This window comes from Eucyclogobius newberryi, unplaced genomic scaffold (genome assembly GCF_026437365.1).
Source record: "Eucyclogobius newberryi isolate DKJ021-1_F unplaced genomic scaffold, fEucNew1.0.hap1 SCAF_12, whole genome shotgun sequence".
In the NCBI taxonomy this organism is placed as follows: Eukaryota; Metazoa; Chordata; class Actinopteri; order Gobiiformes; family Gobiidae; genus Eucyclogobius; species Eucyclogobius newberryi.
The window spans coordinates 28731039-28750772 of NW_027315746.1; the positions used below are offsets into that span (position 1 = coordinate 28731039).

The 19734-nt window shown below is 40.8% G+C and overlaps 1 protein-coding gene across 2 annotated transcripts in view; it reads left to right on the forward strand.

Moving 5' to 3' along the window:
* The window catches only part of scinlb (scinderin like b), a 32408-nt gene extending 16667 nt beyond the window's left edge, over positions 1–15741 (forward strand). The window contains exons 5-18 of one of the 2 annotated variants that reach the window (XR_011926082.1): positions 944–1093; positions 2229–2318; positions 2657–2789; positions 3663–3751; positions 5913–6128; positions 7566–7699; positions 7769–7859; positions 8751–8921; positions 9005–9179; positions 10153–10268; positions 10350–10427; positions 11042–11102; positions 12189–12517; positions 13392–15741. Coding sequence is in view for 1 of the 2 variants with exons in the window: in XM_072441827.1 (XP_072297928.1) it covers positions 944–1093; positions 2229–2318; positions 2657–2789; positions 3663–3751; positions 5913–6128; positions 7566–7699; positions 7769–7859; positions 8751–8921; positions 9005–9179; positions 10153–10268; positions 10350–10427; positions 11042–11102; positions 12189–12349 (1665 nt within the window). In the remaining variant the exon portion in view is untranslated. Of the gene's footprint in view, positions 1–943; positions 1094–2228; positions 2319–2656; positions 2790–3662; positions 3752–5912; positions 6129–7565; positions 7700–7768; positions 7860–8750; positions 8922–9004; positions 9180–10152; positions 10269–10349; positions 10428–11041; positions 11103–12188; positions 12518–13391 lie in introns of those variants that run through there. The other variant, XM_072441827.1, reaches the window with a different exon arrangement.
* The last annotated feature ends 3993 nt before the right edge of the window (positions 15742–19734 follow it).

The following is a 19734-nucleotide window of genomic DNA, read 5'->3' on the forward strand; positions in this document are numbered from 1 at the left end:
TCCCCCCCCCCCCCCCCCCCCCCACAACCACAAAGTATCAGAATAGCTATCAGAACTAAAAAGAAGATGGCTTTGTGTAACCCCATAATGCAAAATATAACATTTGCTCTAAGTATGTCAGTAACAATGTTTGTTTTAGAAGTATCAACCTCTAGCTGGCGGTTCAGTTAAGAAAGTGTAAAGGTACATCACTGTACTTAGTGTGACTTTTTGGAAGATTAAGACTCCAAATGATAGATTTAGCAGAGATCTAAAATGTCACGTTGCCACTTTTAAAAAAAAAAACATAAATGATGCTGTTTGTTACAGTGAAATGTCTTATCAGTTCTGAACAGCAGGTTTGAACACAATGTCCATAGACCTGTTTCAATTATTAAGCCTTTTCAGATTAATATTGCGGTTTACAATGACATTTTTTTATCTACTTAAGTTCAATATTAAGTACATGAAAAATGACAGTTACATGTAGAATCCCTGTCTGCACTGGCTCTTGAGATGATGCAAAGGAGTTTTGTGCTGCTAAAAGTAAGAAGCTGATTGGTTGTTGCCTTCATCAACATTTCAGTACTTTTCCATTCTTGTAATAACCTTTTTTTTAAAATCAGTAACTACATTGGACTTTTGTTTTTTTTTACTTAAAGCACCGTTCAAGTAGTGTGGATCCAGTTTGCTTCTACATGCAGAAGCTTTTATCTAAGCTGCTGCATCAGTTAGATAAAACTGTGGTGTATTCTTAGTGGAAAAAAAACTATTAGGAAGTTGTAAATGATCATTAACAGGAACATATGACAATCATTGATCTAAACACTGAAGAAACGTGTTATATTACTTCACTTCCTTCTATTTGATTCCGGTTTTCAGGGATTATCTTTGTAAACCACCTGTACCTTCAAAACCTGACAATATTATGGTACATATAATATTTGTATATATGTAATTCCAGGACATCTACCAGTGGTGCGGCAGCGAGGGCAACCGTTACGAGAGGCTGAAGGCGTCGGAGGTGGCCATCGGTATCCGTGACAACGAGAGGAACGGGAGAGCCAAAATTCATCTGGTGGAGGACGAGGACGAGCCCGGAGCTTTCACTGAGGTGGCTTCACTTAAACAATCTCTATTTGTTGTTCCTTCTATAACAATACTATAGTACAGTAAATATTTAGTGCACAATTCCTCATACATGTTTTGAAGATTTGTATTTTGGAAGAAATCACAATATTGACTTGGAAACCAACTTTAAAAACTGCATAAAACGCTTATTAAAATAGAAATTAAAAATGTGTTTGCTACTTAAAGGGAACATATTATATTCTATTATTACCAAGTCATTATGGATCAATATTGTGGTTTAACAAAATGCAAAATGATGATCTACCTGTATTAATACTAAGTACCTGGAAAAGGCATAATATTTTTCCTTAACCAAGACACGTAAAAGACTGCAAAAATGTCACAGCCTTAATGTAGTTAAAAAAACACTGATATCACTTTTTCTACAATAATACTTATTTATTCAATGTAAATGAATGCTTGGTCAAAGACTAAATCAGCAACTCTCACTTGAATTTAGCGGTCAAACTGAAATTCAGAACGTTGTCACATTTCACACTGAAGGGTTGAACTCAGAGTAAACCAAAAGTGCTAAAACAGCATCTGAAAAGTTTACTTTGCAACAAGTGCTGAGCGGAATCAGATTACTAGAATAAACAGTTGTAAAGACAAACAAAACGTTACACCATAGAGTCAGGTTATATCAATATTAAACAAAGCTATATCAAAATAAACCAAATAATAAAAACATTATTGCGGCATGACATAATTCTACAGATTTCTACTCATGTTGACAACTTCAGTGTTATCTAATGAACCACAAACAGATTTTTTACCTTGTTAGAAACGTGAAAAATGGAACAAGGCCCAAACTTAGTTCTCACTTTCTCTAACAGTGCACTTCCCGCTTTGCATAGAATAAAATGCTGTATAATCAGACGCAGACAGCACTTAGCAGTCTCATTTTGACCTTAAGAGCTGCTTTTACAATATATCTGTACTGTTACTTTATTACATATTTAAAAAATGGGTGCAGCCCCTTTAAGAACTAAGAATGAATTGCTTTGTTAATACATACACCACTCTGGCTCCATCATATAATTATTTGGGAATTGTCTGTCCATCCATTGTTAGGATCCTCATGTCTTTGATTTAAAAAATATTTCTTTGTCTTACAGGTGTTGGGCCCTAAAACAAGCATTGCTCCTGCTTCTTCTGATGACGAGAAAGTGGATGTGTCCAACAGGAAGAAGGGCGCCCTCTACATGGTGAGGAAACTTCCTTGGTTATAGACAGATGGATTGATCAATAGATACTGTATATAGTTTTTGAAATAGTCAATGAATTGCCTTTTAACTATTTAATTTATCAGTACTTTTCTTGTCTTGTTGGTGATATTTGCGCCCCCTTTTTGTTATTTTTGTAAGCTAATCAAGCAATTTCTTTAGTCAGCCACAGCCCTGATATAAATGATAGATATAAATGTACCGGTAAAGGCTCCTGGACATATTTCAAATCCGTACTCTGAGCTGAATCCTGATTTGATAACATGAATTACAAATCAAGCTAAAAAGTGCGAAGAAACTGAAAAACAACCTTCTCCCAGATCTCCGACGCCTCAGGGTCCATGACGGTGTCCATGGTGGCCCCCTCCAGCCCCTTCAAACAGGCCATGCTGTCTGCTGAGGAGTGCTACATCCTGGACAATGGAGGGGACAAGAACATCTTTGTGTGGAAAGGTCATCACCATCTTCTCTAAAACAAATATTCACTTTAGACCCACTATGCATTCCTGACACCAGGCGGACTGTTTTACAGTATTCACATCTTTTATGCTCTTTCTGGTCATGCTTTTTGTTCATATAATGTAACAATATTTGCACTTTCAAAATATTATTGAACATTGACTTGTATATTTAAAGGACACGTATTATGCGAAATTGTTCTAACGTTGTTCCCTCTTCAAAAAATACCTGGAGTTGTATTTAGCTTCACTCACGCTTATTTCATTAATAATGTGTAGTAAATTTCCCAGTTCCCAAAGGTAGAGCTCCGAGATCCTCTGGGATATTTTTAAGTTCACGACTCTTCTCCAGGGCAAGCTAGATTTTTAATTATTTCTTTACCTTTATTTAACCAGGAAAGTCTCACATTTAGAGATTTAGCATCTCTTTTTCAGGGAAGACTTGGCCCGACAGGGTAATTCCCTCTGCAGCCAGTAGACGAAGCGATAATGTATGCTTTTTTTACACCAATGTTCTAAAACATGAGATGCCATAGCAGAGGTACTCTAGAACACATTTAAAGGCCAATTACAATACAAATAATTCATAATATGTGCCTTTTAAAATTCACCAGTTGACCACCGTTCATCATTGACCATGATTCTTTGTATTTCAGTCCAGTGGTCAAGGATATTTTAGATCATACATTGAGTTCTACAATACTACTACAATATTACTATAAATATAGTCATGATAGTATAGTATTTGTACCTCAATATTGAGTTATAGTTTAACAACCATCAACCTTTATATTTACTTTACAAATTGAGGACAGCAATGATTAAGTTCATATAGTCACATCAATAACTTGTGTGTGTTTTGGATTAGGTCCCAAAGCAAACATGTCGGAGCGTAAAGCTGCAATGTCTGCGGGCCAGAAGTTCATCAAGGACAAGGGCTACTCCAATAAGACACAGGTAAGAGCGTGTAAGAGGTACTTTATGGTTGAAGTGTCACTAACCGGGCGAGATTGATATGTGTGGCACTCTGAGTTGACTTCTACACATGGGCCGCTCTGGAAAGAGAAAGTGTTAGCGGTCACCTCCAGAGTCTCACTCTAAAACCTAAAGAAATAATGGACTCAGACTTGAATTTTAACAGCCAGGTTAAAACATCAGCAGCTTTTTACCATCTAAAAAACTTCAAAAGTATCATGTCTAAACCAGACTTGGAGAGACTTATCCATGCGTTTGTCTCCAGTAGATTAGACTACTGTAATGGCCTGCTCACTGGCCTCTCCAAACGAGTTGTAAAACAGCTGCAGAACATCCAGAACGATGCTGCTCGAACTAACTAACTAACTAACTAACTAGAACCAGGAAGTACAATCACATTAGTCCTGTTCTCAGGTCTCTGCACTGGCTCCCTGTGGCTCAGAGAATAGACTTTAAAGCAGCTCTGCTTGTGTACAAGTCTCTCCATGGCCTAGCACCAAAGTACATCTCGGACATGTTAGTGCCATATGAACCTCAGGGACCGGCCTCCTGCTGGTGCCCAGAGTCAGGACTAAACATGGGGAATCTGTGTTTCAGTTTTAAGCAGCTAAAATCTGGAACAGTCTTCCTGAAGATGTGAGACAGGCTTCTACTCTGACAATGTTCAAATCCAAACTAAAAACAGTGTTGTTTAGCTGCGCATATGACTGAAAGGATTTGCTTTGCACTCTTCTCTTTTATGTCTTAAACTGTTTTGTGATTTCTGTCGTGTCTGTGTGATTTTAATGCATTTCTTTCCTGTTGTGTGAAGCACTTTGAATTGCCTTGTGTACGGATTGTGCTCTACACATAAACTTGCCTTGCCTATTGACTAACCCAGACATGAGCGTCTCTGGATGAACTGTTCTACAAAGCAGGTTCACAACTCGCTTTGTCAACCCAAGATTTTCTGAATGAAGCCATGTGCATTCACATAGAAGGGGGCGAGGTTTTCTCCATCCAACCAATCAGAACTTGGGATACAAAAAGAGCAGCAGACTTCAAACATAAGGAAATGTCAATCAAAATCTCAATAGCATACGAGGAAATAAGAGATAAACTAAAAGCTAAAGGAAGCGCTGAGTCGAGACTAATAGCGACCAATCACAGCCACCAGAGTTACACCACTGAGAATATTCATTTGAATGAATTCTCATCCCTGATTGGTCAAAGAGTCGTCTTCATATCTTATTTGTCAATTTAACCTGGTCCACAGCAGGTTATGAGTTCAGGGCCTATTGCCATAGAAATCTGCCCGATAGAAAGTGAACCAGATTCAGAGTCAAACTGAACCAGGTTTAACCCTGAAGTTACCTCTCCAACCCTCTGATCCATCTTGCAGTACAGGCTTCAGGTCTAATCCTGGTTTAGTCCCTGTTTAGTTACAGTTTTTTTTCTGATGTATGTACAAGTGTGCCACTTTCCCATCCATATTTATTCTTCAGGGCCCAAACATAATTGTACCATATTGTAATTGTAATCTTTGTAAATGCATAAACACATTTATATATTCATAAAGATGAGAAAAAAACTAGAGTTAAAAGTAAAACAAAAACACAGAATTCAAATACCCGGTATATTCTTCCCCCCACCCACTTTATTTATTCAACAGGCTTTTCTATTGCCTCATTTTTATGGTGTGTAGAGTAGCCACAATTTGCACCTTAATAGGAGTTACATTATTTTAAAAATAATATTACTAAAGTAGAAATAAATAGAACTAACCCAAATATTGACTCAAATAAAAGTAAAAAAGAATTTGGGGAAACTACAAACAAAAAATATGTCAGGAATTTCCAAAGAATAGACTCATAATGACAAAGAAGCACAAATGTTCAAATCATTTAATATTGTCAAAGTAAAGCTTTTGTCACGTTGCTAGTACTGTCGTATAAGGGTTACTTCTGAGTTACTTCAAACTAAATATGACTCAAGCAGAAGTAAAAATATCGGGTCAAAATGTTACTCCAGTAAAAGTAATTAAGTAATGAATGAATTAATGAAAATGAGCTACATTTATTTTGCACATTGCACAAAATAAAGTCCTTTTATTCTTTTGGGAACAGTATTGACGGCTAATCACACGTTCTCATTCTACTTATAGATCCAAGTGCTGCCGGCCGGAGCGGAGACCACTCTGTTCAAGCAGTTCTTCGGCGACTGGAAGGACAAAGACGAGACCACCGGCCCCTCCAAAGCCTACACCATCGGCCGCATCGCCAAGATCAAGCAGGAGCCTTTCGACGCCTCCTCCCTGCACTCCAACAAGGCCATGGCGGCGCATCACGGCATGGTGGACGACGGCAAGGGCAAGATCCAGGTGAGCCGCTCAATGGCATAGTGGTTAGGGGTCCCGCCTCGCAGCAAGAAGGTGTCAGGTTTGAGTTCAAGTCCATAACAGGCTGGGACTTTCTGTGTGGAGTTTGCATGTTCTCACTGTGTCTGGGGGGATTGATGTGGTAAACTGCAACAATTAAGTAAGTGATGCAGTTTACGAGATCAATTTTAATGCAGATATAGATAATAAAGATGTAGATGTTGCACAATAATAAACCCATTAAGGACTGAACGCTGTGTACAGTTAAATGATGTTTTAAGGCAGAATTAAGTGACATTTTGAATATCTTTGTAAGTGATGGTTAAATATGTATTTTTGGGCGTTTGAAGTTGTCCGTTGTCGCCCCTGCTGTCTCGGCAGCCTTTTTTTATATTTGGCAATGTGAAATGTTTTTTTATGTGATTGTACTGTCGTATTATGATAAAGAAAGAAAGACAGAAAGAAAGGAAGAATAAAATAAAAATGCATCTGTTCTGACTAGGGCCACGATACAATACGTACTAAGAACTTGATACAATACATGTCCTGATTCATGGATATCCCTTAAAACCAGAGTTAAAAGTTACTTAAATTATTTATTATTTGATTAAGTAGGAAATAATGTTTTGATTAAATAGGATACAAAATGGATTAAACATGCATGTTCACACTGTCACTCAGTATCAGAATACAACTGATGAAGTCACATGTTCTGCTCCTCAGATTCAGCCGTCTGAGGGTTAAGATGAGCAGAACTCAGCAATGTCTAATGACTTCATGTTGTTTAAAAGTATCAGAAGTCTGTCACGATATATCAGGATATTGATATTATTAAGAACAGCCTTAATTCTGCTTTAAAGCTCTTAGTAATGTTGAATGTGCTGCTAAAATATGAACGTCTCATTAGCACTTGTTCAGTAGCGATACACAATGTTTAATTGATGGCTTATTTAACTTTTTTTAAAGGCTTGGAAAAAATCTGGCAATCCTGGCCACAACTATTTCCACGAACCTCTACTACAATCTTTCTATGACAAACTTTTTACTCCTGTGAGCAGTTAGTTTTATGAAAAAGTAAATTGATTGTATGCTCCAACCACAAACTTTAATTTCTTTCACATGATATTCAATGTATAGTAATGATGGCCCCAGGTTGACCTTATATATAAATTATGTTGCCTGTAGTTTACACGATAGTTTGCTTTAAATTATTCACACTTCTTATAATTCTGTAATCTTTTTGGAATAGTTTTAAAGTTTGTGGTATTAAAACTATTTTTTACATTAATATTACAAATGAAAAAGGATTAGATTACTGTAACCTGCATAATACTTGACTTGATTAAAATTAGTTTTATAATATTATTACCAGTCCAGGGACATTGAGCGTTGGGTCAAATGCAGAGATTGTGTAAGGAAGAAGATGTTAAACTGTTTCAGATCTGGCGAGTAGAAAATGGAGCCAATGTACCCGTGGACCCCGCCTCCTATGGGCACTTCTACGGTGGAGACTGTTACCTCATCCTGTACAGCTACAGACTGGGAGGCCGCGAGCAGCACATCATTTACACATGGTAAGGCCTGGAAACTAACACTGTCCATTCAAACGCCCATCACAAAGGATTCATGTTGTTTTCCTACAGGCAGGGTCTGAAGTGCACCCAGGACGAGCTGGCAGCGTCAGCCTTCCTCACGGTCAAGCTGGACGACTCCATGGGAGGAGCCCCGGTTCAGGTCTGTGGACTCAGAAGCACACATACTATTACAATAAACACTCGACTAAACTAGTCTTTGTTGTGAAGTATGACCAGGAGAGGGCAGTGTGGCTGTACTTACTTTGTGATGAGAGGAATGTCTTTGTACTCCTCCTTTTGAAAGAATGTAGACACACAAGGCGTGTTTCATCTATCTTTTAAACATGTCTCATACATACAGAGCACCAAATGAAAACACTTGGATAAGTCTGAGGACTACGAAACGTCTGAGGAATAAAGTCTGGCGGTAATGCAACACTCGGATGCCAACCGCCATAAAACAACAACAACAACAACAACCAAATGAAAACATGCACAAAAAGTCAAATCCTCCAGCTACAGTAATCCTGATCAAACTTAAAGAAGAAGTGTCCCCTGAGCTGTGAGCTGCTCCTCACAGGACCCAGGAGCCTTGAAGGATTCAAGTGCAGAGAGAAAATAAACAGGGACAATAAAACAAAATTCACAAACAGGAACTTGCTTTGATGATTCGATGCAAATTCCTTGTAAAAGGTTAAAGATAGCGCCAACTAGTGCACAACAGGTGTACCACTGGAGACATACAGTGTACATAATGTAGTGGTAGTTTGAGCTGGAAGAACTCATGCTTTTGGCGATGCTGATAACTTTAAATGAAAGTCAGGACTGGATGCTCTTCAGAGGGCCCTCTGGTGTGAGATGGCTCCTCCAGCTATATTGTGTATATAATATATATAAGTGCTGCTATTATGAAAAAAGATTACCTGAATATTGTTTAGTGGTTGCTGAATATTGTTTAGTGGTTGTTTAGTGGTAGGATTTAACGTCAGTGTCATGGTTGGTATTTTAAAAGTGACTCAATAGTTAAATAGTATGTTGTGTTTTCATGTAGGTGCGTGTGACCCAGGGCCAGGAGCCTCCTCACCTCATGAGCCTGTTCAGAGCTAAGCCCATGATCATCCACAGCGGAGGGACGTCCCGTAAAGGAGGACAGAGCCAGGCGTCCAGCACACGCCTCTTCCACATCCGCCAGAGCTCATCTGGGGCCGCGCGTGCTGTCGAGGTACACACACACTTGTACACATGCATACTTTTGTACTGCGATGTTAAAGTGATGCTAGAGGATAATGTGTGTGTCTGTCCCAGGTGGAGGCCTCTGCGTCCAGGCTGAACACCAACGACGTGTTTGTGCTGAAGAGCCCCTCTGGCCTGTTCGTGTGGAGAGGAGCCGGGGCCAGCGACGAGGAGATGAACGCCGCCAAACATGTGGTGGGCTTCTGTGGAGGCAGCCCCGCCTCTGTGAGCGAGGGCCGCGAGCCGGGTCAGTGCTGCCCACACGGGCTCCAAACAGCAACAACACCATCACTGTCACAAAGGGGTCACAGTCAGATACTAATCCATACTAAAACTAGATACTTCACTGCAAATGAGATGCTGAATCTTATCGAGACTTCCTGGTTAAATAAAGGTATAACAGTTAAATAAAAGATACTCCTTTGAGCAAGTTTTCACACTAAAAGCAATCACGTAAACAGGACAAAATCTGACAGTTTTAGAAAGATCTTGAGCTTTATCAGAAGTGTTTATAAGATGACATAACATAAGTACTATTATTTTGTGTTGAAAATGTTGGAAATACATTTCTAATTTGTTGTGGTATCAAAATCGGTATTGAGTATCGAAGCTATTCCTTTGTCGAAATGTTAGTATTGTGACAGCACTATAAACAGTAAATCTCTAAAGTATCTTTTATTAACCATCTTTTTACTGTCCACACAAAGCAGACTGAGGAGTTGATAGAACATATTTGCGAACAACGGAGGGTTTTCATTAATATTATAAAACTTACCTCAGCACTGTTGTCCAGACAACATTATGCATCTTACTGGGTTTCAATTTCAATAATGAATTTATCATGATTAATCCAATTCGCTATAACAGCCCTAGCTCTAAAACATGCCGATTTAGTCTTTTTTAAACACATGTTGTCTTTATCTTCAACTTTAATCTAGTTATGAATATTTGTGCCATCTATATTCTAGAGTTTAAGATTAACATGGTTCTGAAGTCACTGTCAGTCAGTGTTGCCATGTACCAATGTTTTAATATAATACAGAGACCATAGTCAGGCCCAAATCATCATACAATACCAAAAAATTGACAATAATGCACTATATAATATGTTTGAAAAGTCTTAAATAAAAAACTAAGATTACAAAACTGACGTCGCACACACTCTAGAGGTAATATTTATGCCTGCAACACAATGTGAAGGTGTTGCTTGTGTCCCTCAGGTGAATTCTGGTCGGCTCTGGGAGGAAAGAAGGAGTACCAGACGTCCAAGGCCCTGAGGGACGTGGTCAATGCTCCGCGACTGTTCGGCTGCTCCAACAAAACCGGCCGTCTCACTGTCAGTCAGGAACATTAACATTGGGTCAGCTCTGCTCCCGGACGCCATCGATGTTCATTTTGCTTTTCCATCATTTCTCAGGTCGAAGAAGTTCCAGGGGAATTCACGCAGTCCGACCTGGCCACAGATGACGTCATGCTGCTGGACACTTGGGATCAGGTCATTATACATATTTTATAGCAGAAGAATGTCGAGTGTCTCCCAAACAAGGGTATGAAGTGATATTTCTGACCCGTTGTGGTTCATTTTATGATAAATTCACGTTTTGTGCGATACTTTTAATTTGGACCAAGCACATTTTAGCACATTCCTGATGCACTGTAAAAATATAGTCTGAATATCTTTATTGAGATGAAAAAAATATGAGATGTTCATTTTGGTGAATATCGTCCACCCCTTCATACATTTTAAGAAAAAGTGACTAGAACAAGCTGGAAATCAACTAAAAGCTTCTCTCATTTTGTTTTCTTGAATCTCACAACAAATGTGCAGGTGTCTTGATAGTTTTTCTTGAGCTAATTTTCTGTTTTACTGACTTGAGTGGTTATTTAACATAAGACAGTCACTATGCTTGGATGGATCAATTTACGTACAAAAATGTGTCATAAATCAGCCTTCAGTAAGTGGGTTGGTTGGAAAAAAAAGTCACAGTTTTTTTTTTGGAGAATTTTCTTTTTTCCTTGCTTGCCACTCAGGGCTTCTGTAGATAAATGAAAATATGCCTTTTACAAATGTTCTCCGGGCTGTTGTTGACTGTATCTCTTCTGTTTCAGATCTTCCTCTGGGTGGGAACAGATGCCAATGCAGAGGAGAAGAATGGAGCGCCTAAAATAGGTTGGTATCAGAGGCCCTGAAGAGAGAGGACTGTGTCCCGCTCACATCACACTGTGTTAGGGACAGAAAACAGTATAGTACAAGCTTTCAGCTCCAGGGGATTCACTCTGTCACTGCTCAATGACAACAACAACAGTAATTGAATCAGTAATTGAACCCACATGAGGGCGGCAGTGGCAGTGGTCCTCTCAGTCCCTTGAAGGTGGAAGAGTGCTATATAAATCATGACTATTTACCACTAGGCGTTTTCACACATAACAGTTCCAAGATCGAAGTCCCTACAGTCTTCATTTTGTCCCCGGAACATTCTACTTCTTTTGAGCTCTGTAAAGTTGGATTTAAAACAATGATGCACAAAAGCCTTAAACAATGAAATTAACAATAAAACACAATGATTCAGTTATTCAGAAAATCAGTTACTGCTTACTAATTCAAAATTATACTTTTGTGTTCAATTTATTTCTCTTTTGCTTCAAACCAGTTTGTCTAAGTCATAAAATGAATGAAACATATCCCCAATAATGGTAATAATTATAATATTCTAAATAAATAAATTATAAATGACTGAAATAGCATCATTTGAAGCTGTTAGTGCCATTTCGACACCGGTAAACCACAAATTTGTCCTGTGTTAAAAAGTCTTCAAAAATGTATGCAATATTATGTCATATCTAGTATTAAACATATGTCATCCACAAATATGCCCTTCATAAAGGAGACATATTATGCAAATCGAATTTAAGAGCTTTTGATCATGATTAACTGGTTTCCCTTCTCATTTACCCACTCAAAGTTGTATTCAGAATATCTTTTATATTCTACATTCTTGCTCAGAAAATTCCTGTTTGTTCGTCTTAATTGTGACACATGTAGTGACACAAATGAACAATCCACTGTCCGGCTGTACGGTTTGGCCGAGCGTTAAAGGAGCAGGTGAAAAGGCACCGCAAGTTTTACCCGGAAATCATCAGACTTGTTTCTTTTATAAAATAGTGATCCACGTGTGTCATAGATTCTAACTAAACAGCAAACAAAAGCATGATATGTCTTCTTTAATAACACGACTGCTCCTTTCTCCGCCCTCAGCTAAAGAGTACGTGGACTCTGACCCGTCCGGCCGTAAAGGAATCCCCATCACCACCATCAAACAGGGAGCAGAGCCGCCCACGTTCACCGGCTGGTTCCAGGCCTGGGACGCTCACATGTGGGACAGCGACCCCCTGGACCGGATCAGAGCTCGCTTCTGAGCATACAACCCCCCCCCATCGCCCGCCGCCCGCCCGCCGCCCGCCCGCCATGCTGTTTCTCTACCTGCAGTCCCCAAGTGCCAAACCCCATATTTCACTGCTCTGCTGCGACCGTGGCCAGTGGTGCAGTGCGCCAAAGGACACATTCACTTTGAACTTTCTACTGGAGTCTCTGCAGAGTCTCGGCGGAGACTCTGCAGAGCCTCAGCAGAGTCTTAGCAGAGCCTCAGCAGATTCTCAGCAGAGCCTCAGCAGAGCCTCAGCAGAGCCTCAGCAGAGCCTCAGCAGATTCTCAGCAGAGCCTCAGCAGAGCCTCAGCAGAGCCTCAGCAGAGTCTTAGCAGAGCCTCAGCAGATTCTCAGCAGAGCCTCAGCAGAGCCTCAGCAGAGCCTCAGCAGAGCCTCAGCAGATTCTCAGCAGAGCCTCAGCAGAGCCTCAGCAGAGCCTCAGCAGAGTCTTAGCAGAGCCTCAGCAGATTCTCAGCAGAGCCTCAGCAGAGCCTCAGCAGAGCCTCAGCAGAGCCTCAGCAGAGCCTCAGCAGATTCTCAGCAGAGCCTCAGCAGAGCCTCAGCAGAGCCTCAGCAGATTCTCAGCAGAGCCTCAGCAGAGCCTCAGCAGAGCCTCAGCAGAGTCTTAGCAGAGCCTCAGCAGATTCTCAGCAGAGCCTCAGCAGAGCCTCAGCAGAGCCTCAGCAGAGCCTCAGCAGATTCTCAGCAGAGCCTCAGCAGAGCCTCAGCAGAGCCTCAGCAGATTCTCAGCAGAGCCTCAGCAGAGCCTCAGCAGAGTCTCAGCAGAGCCTCAGCAGAGCCTCAGCAGATTCTCAGCAGAGCCTCAGCAGAGCCTCAGCAGAGTCTCAGCAGAGTCTCAGCAGAGCCTCAGCAGAGCCTCAGCAGAGTCTCAGCAGAGCCTCAGCAGAGCCTCAGCAGAGTCTTAGCAGAGCCTCAGCTGGGTCTTAGCAGAGCCTCAGCAGAGCCTCAGCAGAGTCTCAGCAGTCTCAGCAGAGCCTCAGCAGAGCCTCAGCAGAGTCTCAGCAGAGTCTTAGCAGTCTCAGCAGAGTCTCAGCAGAGTCTCAGCAGAGCCTCAGCAGAGTCTCAGCAGAGCCTCAGCAGAGTCTTTGCAGAGTCTCAGCAGAGTCTCAGCAGAGTCTCAGCAGAGCCTCAGCAGAGTCTTAGCAGAGTCTCAGCAGAGTCTTAGCAGAGTCTTAGCAGAGCCTCAGCAGAGCCTCAGCAGAGTCTCAGCAGAGTCTCAGCAGAGCCTCAGCAGAGTCTCAGCAGAGTCTCAGCAGAGCCTCAGCAGAGTCTTAGCAGAGTCTCAGCAGAGTCTTAGCAGAGCCTCAGCAGAGTCTCAGCAGAGTCTCAGCAGAGCCTCAGCAGAGTCTTAGCAGAGTCTTAGCAGAGCCTCAGCAGAGCCTCAGCAGAGTCTCAGCAGAGTCTCAGCAGAGTCTCAGCAGAGTCTTAGCAGAGTCTTAGCAGAGCCTCAGCAGAGCCTCAGCAGAGTCTCAGCAGAGTCTCAGCAGAGCCTCAGCAGAGTCTCAGCAGAGTCTCAGCAGAGTCTCAGCAGAGTCTTAGCAGAGTCTCAGCAGTGCTTTACGGACTCTTGCAATTCAAGTGCTTCAGGACATCCCAGTCTCACACAGCCCACCAAAGTGCAATGGCGTCATGGGTTTAAGCAAATGATTCCTTCCAGATTTAAGTATTTTTTGTGGGCCTTTCCCCATTTAAAAGACATAACATTTGGATCTGCACTATTTCTATAACAACTAAAGGCCGTGTCACATACATTTTTTGAAATCTGGAAGGAACTCTTGTCCCTGAAACACATGACTAGAGGTTACGCTTTGATATCATCTTCATTCAAAAACTGCTCCTCACCAGAGTGTCATAGAAACTGTAAGGCTTGCTTGTTCGCTAATGGCAGGGGGAGATAAAGGACACTTCAACACACCCCACAACAATTATTTTCCTCAACACACAGACTCAAAAACATCTTATTTAAGGAGTTGGCCTTGTGTGATCCCAAAATGTACAAAAAAGGTCCTAAAAGATCCCAAAGATATAAACAGAATATTTTGTAGACTTGAATATTTCCTATTAGACTGTTGACGCTTTTTCAAATTTTAGTTTCTTACAGGAGAAAATTGAAAAACTTGACTCTCATACGTTTTTGCCACTCACTGTTAAAATTCAGGATGTTAGAGATGTTGAGTGTTGTTTTAAAAGGTGCTCAGATGCCAGTCCACCGTGTTGTGTTTTCATATTTGTGCTAAACTGAACCTGTCTCATTTTTATTACTATGTTTTATATTTTATCCATAGACTGTATGAAGAGATGGACATGGCCGAGGGTGTTCAAACGCGTCCTGGGCCAAAAAAGTGACATAATGCAAAGTGTTGTTATTTGCAGTTCATTGTAAACAGTCAGTTCATGTCATGTTTTCATCATCGTGTAGCTTATGGGAAGTAAAACTGATATCAATAATAGACAAACCTTCATAACAAAGGCTATGTTTCCATGTTTCCAAAAAAATCTGATCAATATGTGATTTTTAAAATTAGCAGGTTATTGAAATGTCATGTAAACTGTTCCATCTGATGTGAGCAATCTGATTTTTTCTTTCTGATTGTTCACACTTGTGCAGGTTTTAACAAAGAAAATTGTGCAAAAACTAATAATAAATGCGACAAAGCCAAAAATGAGAGTGAAAATGTTGAAGATTGAAATAATCATTTTAAAATCCATTGTAATTTTGTCTCCCAAATACAACAATTACTCTAAGAATTCATTGTTGAACTGACACGTGTCAATGATCACATTCTTTTGTGCTGTAAACACACTTTCAGACAGCGTTGAAAAAATATAATTCTTTCCTTTCTCTTTGGGGAGAAAAATAGTTTATCCCTTTTGTAGAAATGTTTAGCATGAGGTGTTTTAAGACATGTTCAAATGCACACCAAAATTTTATTAGTATCTGCGTTCTGGACCTTTAGAATGATTGAAATGATATGCAAGATGCAAAAGTCAATTTGAATAAATGAGGAAGCGTGATCAAAAATAAATCAGATGTTTTTGCCGTTTATATATCATTTTGCTTATCCAATATCTCCAAAAATCTGATACAACATTCAGATTTTGAGTGCATCTACTGTGATTGAACAGGAAGTACAATATTTTAGTTTGTGTTAGACCTCATACGTAGGAAAATGGTAGTTAATAGTTATGTCTGTCCATCTCTACACACAGTCTGTAGTTTATTTCTTAATCTCTGGTACCGAACGCTGTATTTGCATGCTGCTTGAACACGCTCCAGTCTTTTTAAAGGCGCGCTGAGATGTGTGTCAAAACTTTTACTTGACCCTTGCTTTTAAATAAATCCCATATAGTATTTAAATCAAAGTGCATCTTGTTATTCATGTTTCGTAGTTCATGTCGCAGCTGCTCGTCTCCCCGGGCAGTGGGAATTGGGAGGTTAGTATTAGCTCAGAGCATCTGTCGGTTTGATGTAGACTGGTTTAGTCCTGGTTTAGTCCTGGTTTAATCCTGGTTTAGTTCTGGTTCAGTCCTGGTTTAGTCCTGGTTTAGTCCTGATTTAGTTCTGGTTTAGTTCTGGTTTAGTCCTGGTTTAGTCCTGGTTTAGTCCTGATTTAGTTCTGGTTTAGTTCTGGTTTAGTCCTGGTTTAGTCCTGGTTTAGTCCTGATTTAGTTCTGGTTTAGTTCTGGTTTAGTCCTGGATTAGTTCTGGTTTAGTCCTAGTTAAGTCCTGGTTTAGTCCTGGTTAAGTCCTGGTTTAGTCCTGGTTTAGTCCTGGTTTAGACCTGGTTTAGTCCTGGTTAAGTCCTGGTTTAGTCCTGGTTTAGTCCTGGTTTAGACCTGGTTTAGTCCTGGTTAAGTCCTGGTTTAGACCTGGTTTAGTCCTGGTTTAGACCTGGTTTAGTCCTGGTTAAGTCCTGGTTTAAGACCTGGTTTAGACCTGGTTTAGTCCTGGTTTAGTCCTGGTTTAGACCTGGTTTAGTCCTAAATAAGTCCTGGTTTTGACCTGGTTTAGTCCTGGTTTAGACCTGGTTTAGTCCTGGTTTAGTCCTGGTTTAGACCTGGTTTAGTCCTGGTTTAGTCCTGATTTAGACTTCATTAACATGGACCTGGGTATAGTGTTCAAACAGAGATGGTCTGAAATGGACGCCAAAATGTCTCGCTATTGTCGTCGATAAAAGATATTTTCCGCACTTTTTGAAATCTAAAGCAAGCGGCTCTTTATACATCATCATTACGCTTCCAGATTGTGCTGAAAACATTATTCTATATTCTCTTCTAGATCATTGTTGTTTTCACTTAAAAACAAAGTAGAGTTCTGTAATAGTTGTGTGAACACGGAAATTCCTGCAAATCAAAAGTGACGTTCTTATTTTGGTCATAATAATCACGACAAAAACACCTCTTTAGCCTCAATGTTCTACTGTTTCCATCTGTCCTCAGTGAGACTCACTCGTCTCACTGAGGACAGACGGGAGTATGGATTATAAGAGTCCTTCTGACTCTACGTCGATATTAGCACTAATATACTACTGTCCAGCACTACAAAAGACAAGACACAGAGAGAGATAGGACAAAAACTGAAAGAATTGTAGTAGTTTGTTTAAAGTCAGAGAGGCATATGTCCCCCTGTAGCTGTCCCATTTGTCCATTTTCAAATTCACAGTAAAAGCCAACTTTGTAATTATTCAAAGTTATCTCAGTCCAATCCTTGACAGTCGTCTTCGTCCTTGTCATCCAGTTCCTTGTTATAGCCTTTTTACTGTAGTCAAACGTAAACTGCACAGGTCCAGCAATCGTTTCCATTGTTGGAGTTTTAAGTCACAGATACATAGTTTCATCTCTACTTTTAATGTCCTACAGATGGAAACAACAATAACTGATGGATTTCTTCAACTTCATATTTACAGAGACGCCCAAGACAGATAAATCCCTTATTTTGCTTTATTCTGGAGCAATATCCTGGTAAAATAATGGAGTCTTCCTCGGTTCGGTGTTGTGCCGTTCTAATGAGTGACAGATGCAGTGAGGATCTTCCCTCTCAGCAGCACCAGTCCAGAGACAATTACCACTAATACATATTTCACTGTCAAAAGAACAGAAGTTAAATATTAGATACTGTATATACTTTTTATATTATTCATTTTTTTCTGTTTTAAATATAAAACATAGAACAGAGAAAAGCAAAAAAAAAATGAAGAACACAACCAGAGAGAGTAGGAAACACATTTTTAAAAAGGCAGGGAGTAAGTGAGGCATCAAAAGAAAATGAAGGCATTAAAGCATTATGTCTAAAATAAATGTCCTTCATTTGTTCAATTTTCAAAATTGGCTCCAAAAATGAGACATTTCATGACTTTATTTACACATCTTATGGCAATGAGACAGTTCAAAGAGTTGAAACAGACATAAGAAATGCCCAGTGAGGATGGTTATGTTCAGATAAGAGAGTTCGTAAAGGCCACGTATTACGTATAATGACTTTTATGAGCTTTGGAAAAGCTTTTGGATATTTCCTCATCACTACATAACTCAAAGTTGTGTTTAGTTTGCTTCATGCATGCTTGAATAAACCTGTATTACCGTACTATAACTGAGCCTGTGTGGCCAGAGCTTTCACCTGCAGAAAGAGACACACGTGTTAGGGTTAGGGCAGGGTTAGGGGTTAGCGGCTCTACTCCGAGCTCCTACCGTGTGACTGAGCTCCTCACCCTATCTCTAAGGGAGTGCCTAGCCACCCAGCGGAGGAAACTCATTTCGACCGCTTGTATCCGCAATCTTATATTCTTTTTGAATTGAAAACTATTTTAGTCAAATTGGTCAGTTATCACAATTAATTACAAACAGATACTATGAAAACAAAATTGAAATGTTCCCTGCATTGTATAAAATACCACTGAATTAAAGTCGTGTCGGTATTCATGAAACTTAATCTTAAAAGCCATACATTTGTTTTTAATTAAAAAAGAATATAAATAGTGCAGGATCAAAAGAAGGGGAGAATATATGTATATATATATATGTTTCTGTATCACACAGCTCAAGCTCGAGCATTTAGCTGCCCTCAACTTTTTATTGAAACATTATGTATGTGCTATGAGTGGAAATATTCAGTCTAAAAAGTTTTTTCTTTGGACCCAATCTGAGGGATTAAACATATATAAAATACAATCAATATATCTTCTGGTTAAAATATGGTAACATACTGCAGACTAGAGGCCTTGAAGGCTATATTGATTTAAAATCTCAAACATCTGGCATATTGCTGACATCTGGTGGACTAAAATGCAGATTTACATCCAATAGCAATTATATCAGACCCACTGTGTTTAAGGCATGTTGAAGAGAAGACAAAGTGATTTCACAAACGTGTCCACTATGTTAGGAACAAGAGCATAAATCTGCAGCTGGACCTGTGCACCTCTCAGGCCTGTTATCCCCAAAACACACGCACGAGTTCAGAACTACAAACTGTCCCTTTAAAGGCCTCGGCCTCTGTGTTATTGGAACAACAGAACTCCTCATGAACCAGAATAGACTCTGATGACAATGTGCCGACTCTGAGAGGGGACACATGTAGGACTTTAAATAGCCGAGGGACACAGGCTCTATTACAACCTGTGGCCCTGTGTGGCTCTGTGTGGCTCTGTGAGGCTCTGTGTGGCTCTGTGTGGCTCTGTGTGGCTCTGTGAGGCCCTGTGTGGCTCTGTGTGGCTCTGTGAGGCTCTGTGTGGCTCTGTGTGGCTCTGTGTGGCTCTGTGAGGCTCTGTGTGGCTCTGTGTGGCTCTGTGAGGCTCTGTGTGGCTCTGTGTGGCTCTGTGTGGCTCTGTGAGGCTCTGTGAGGCTCTGTGTGGCCCTGTGTGGCTCTGTGTGGCCCTGTGTGGCTCTGTGTGGCTCTGTGAGGCTCTGTGTGGCTCTGTGAGGCCCTGTGTGGCTCTGTGTGGCTCTGTGAGGCTCTGTGTGGCTCTGTGAGGCCCTGTGTGGCTCTGTGTGGCTCTGTGTGGCTCTGTGAGGCTCTGTGAGGCTCTGTGTGGCCCTGTGTGGCTCTGTGTAGCCCTGTGTGGCTCTGTGTGGCTCTGTGAGGCTCTGTGTGGCTCTGTGAGGCCCTGTGTGGCTCTGTGTGGCTCTGTGTGGCCCTGTGAGGCTCTGTGAGGCTCTGTGAGGCCCTGTGTGGCTCTGTGTGGCTCTGTGAGGCTCTGTGTGGCTCTGTGTGGCTCTGTGTGGCTCTGTGTGGCAGAGGCGTTCAGCACATCTGCCCCTGGTCTAATTTCCCTGGTCTACTGTCCCTTGTCTCAGCTCGGTGCAGATCTGTCCCTGGTCTCATGTCCCTGGTCTCATGTCCCTGGTCTCATGTCTCAT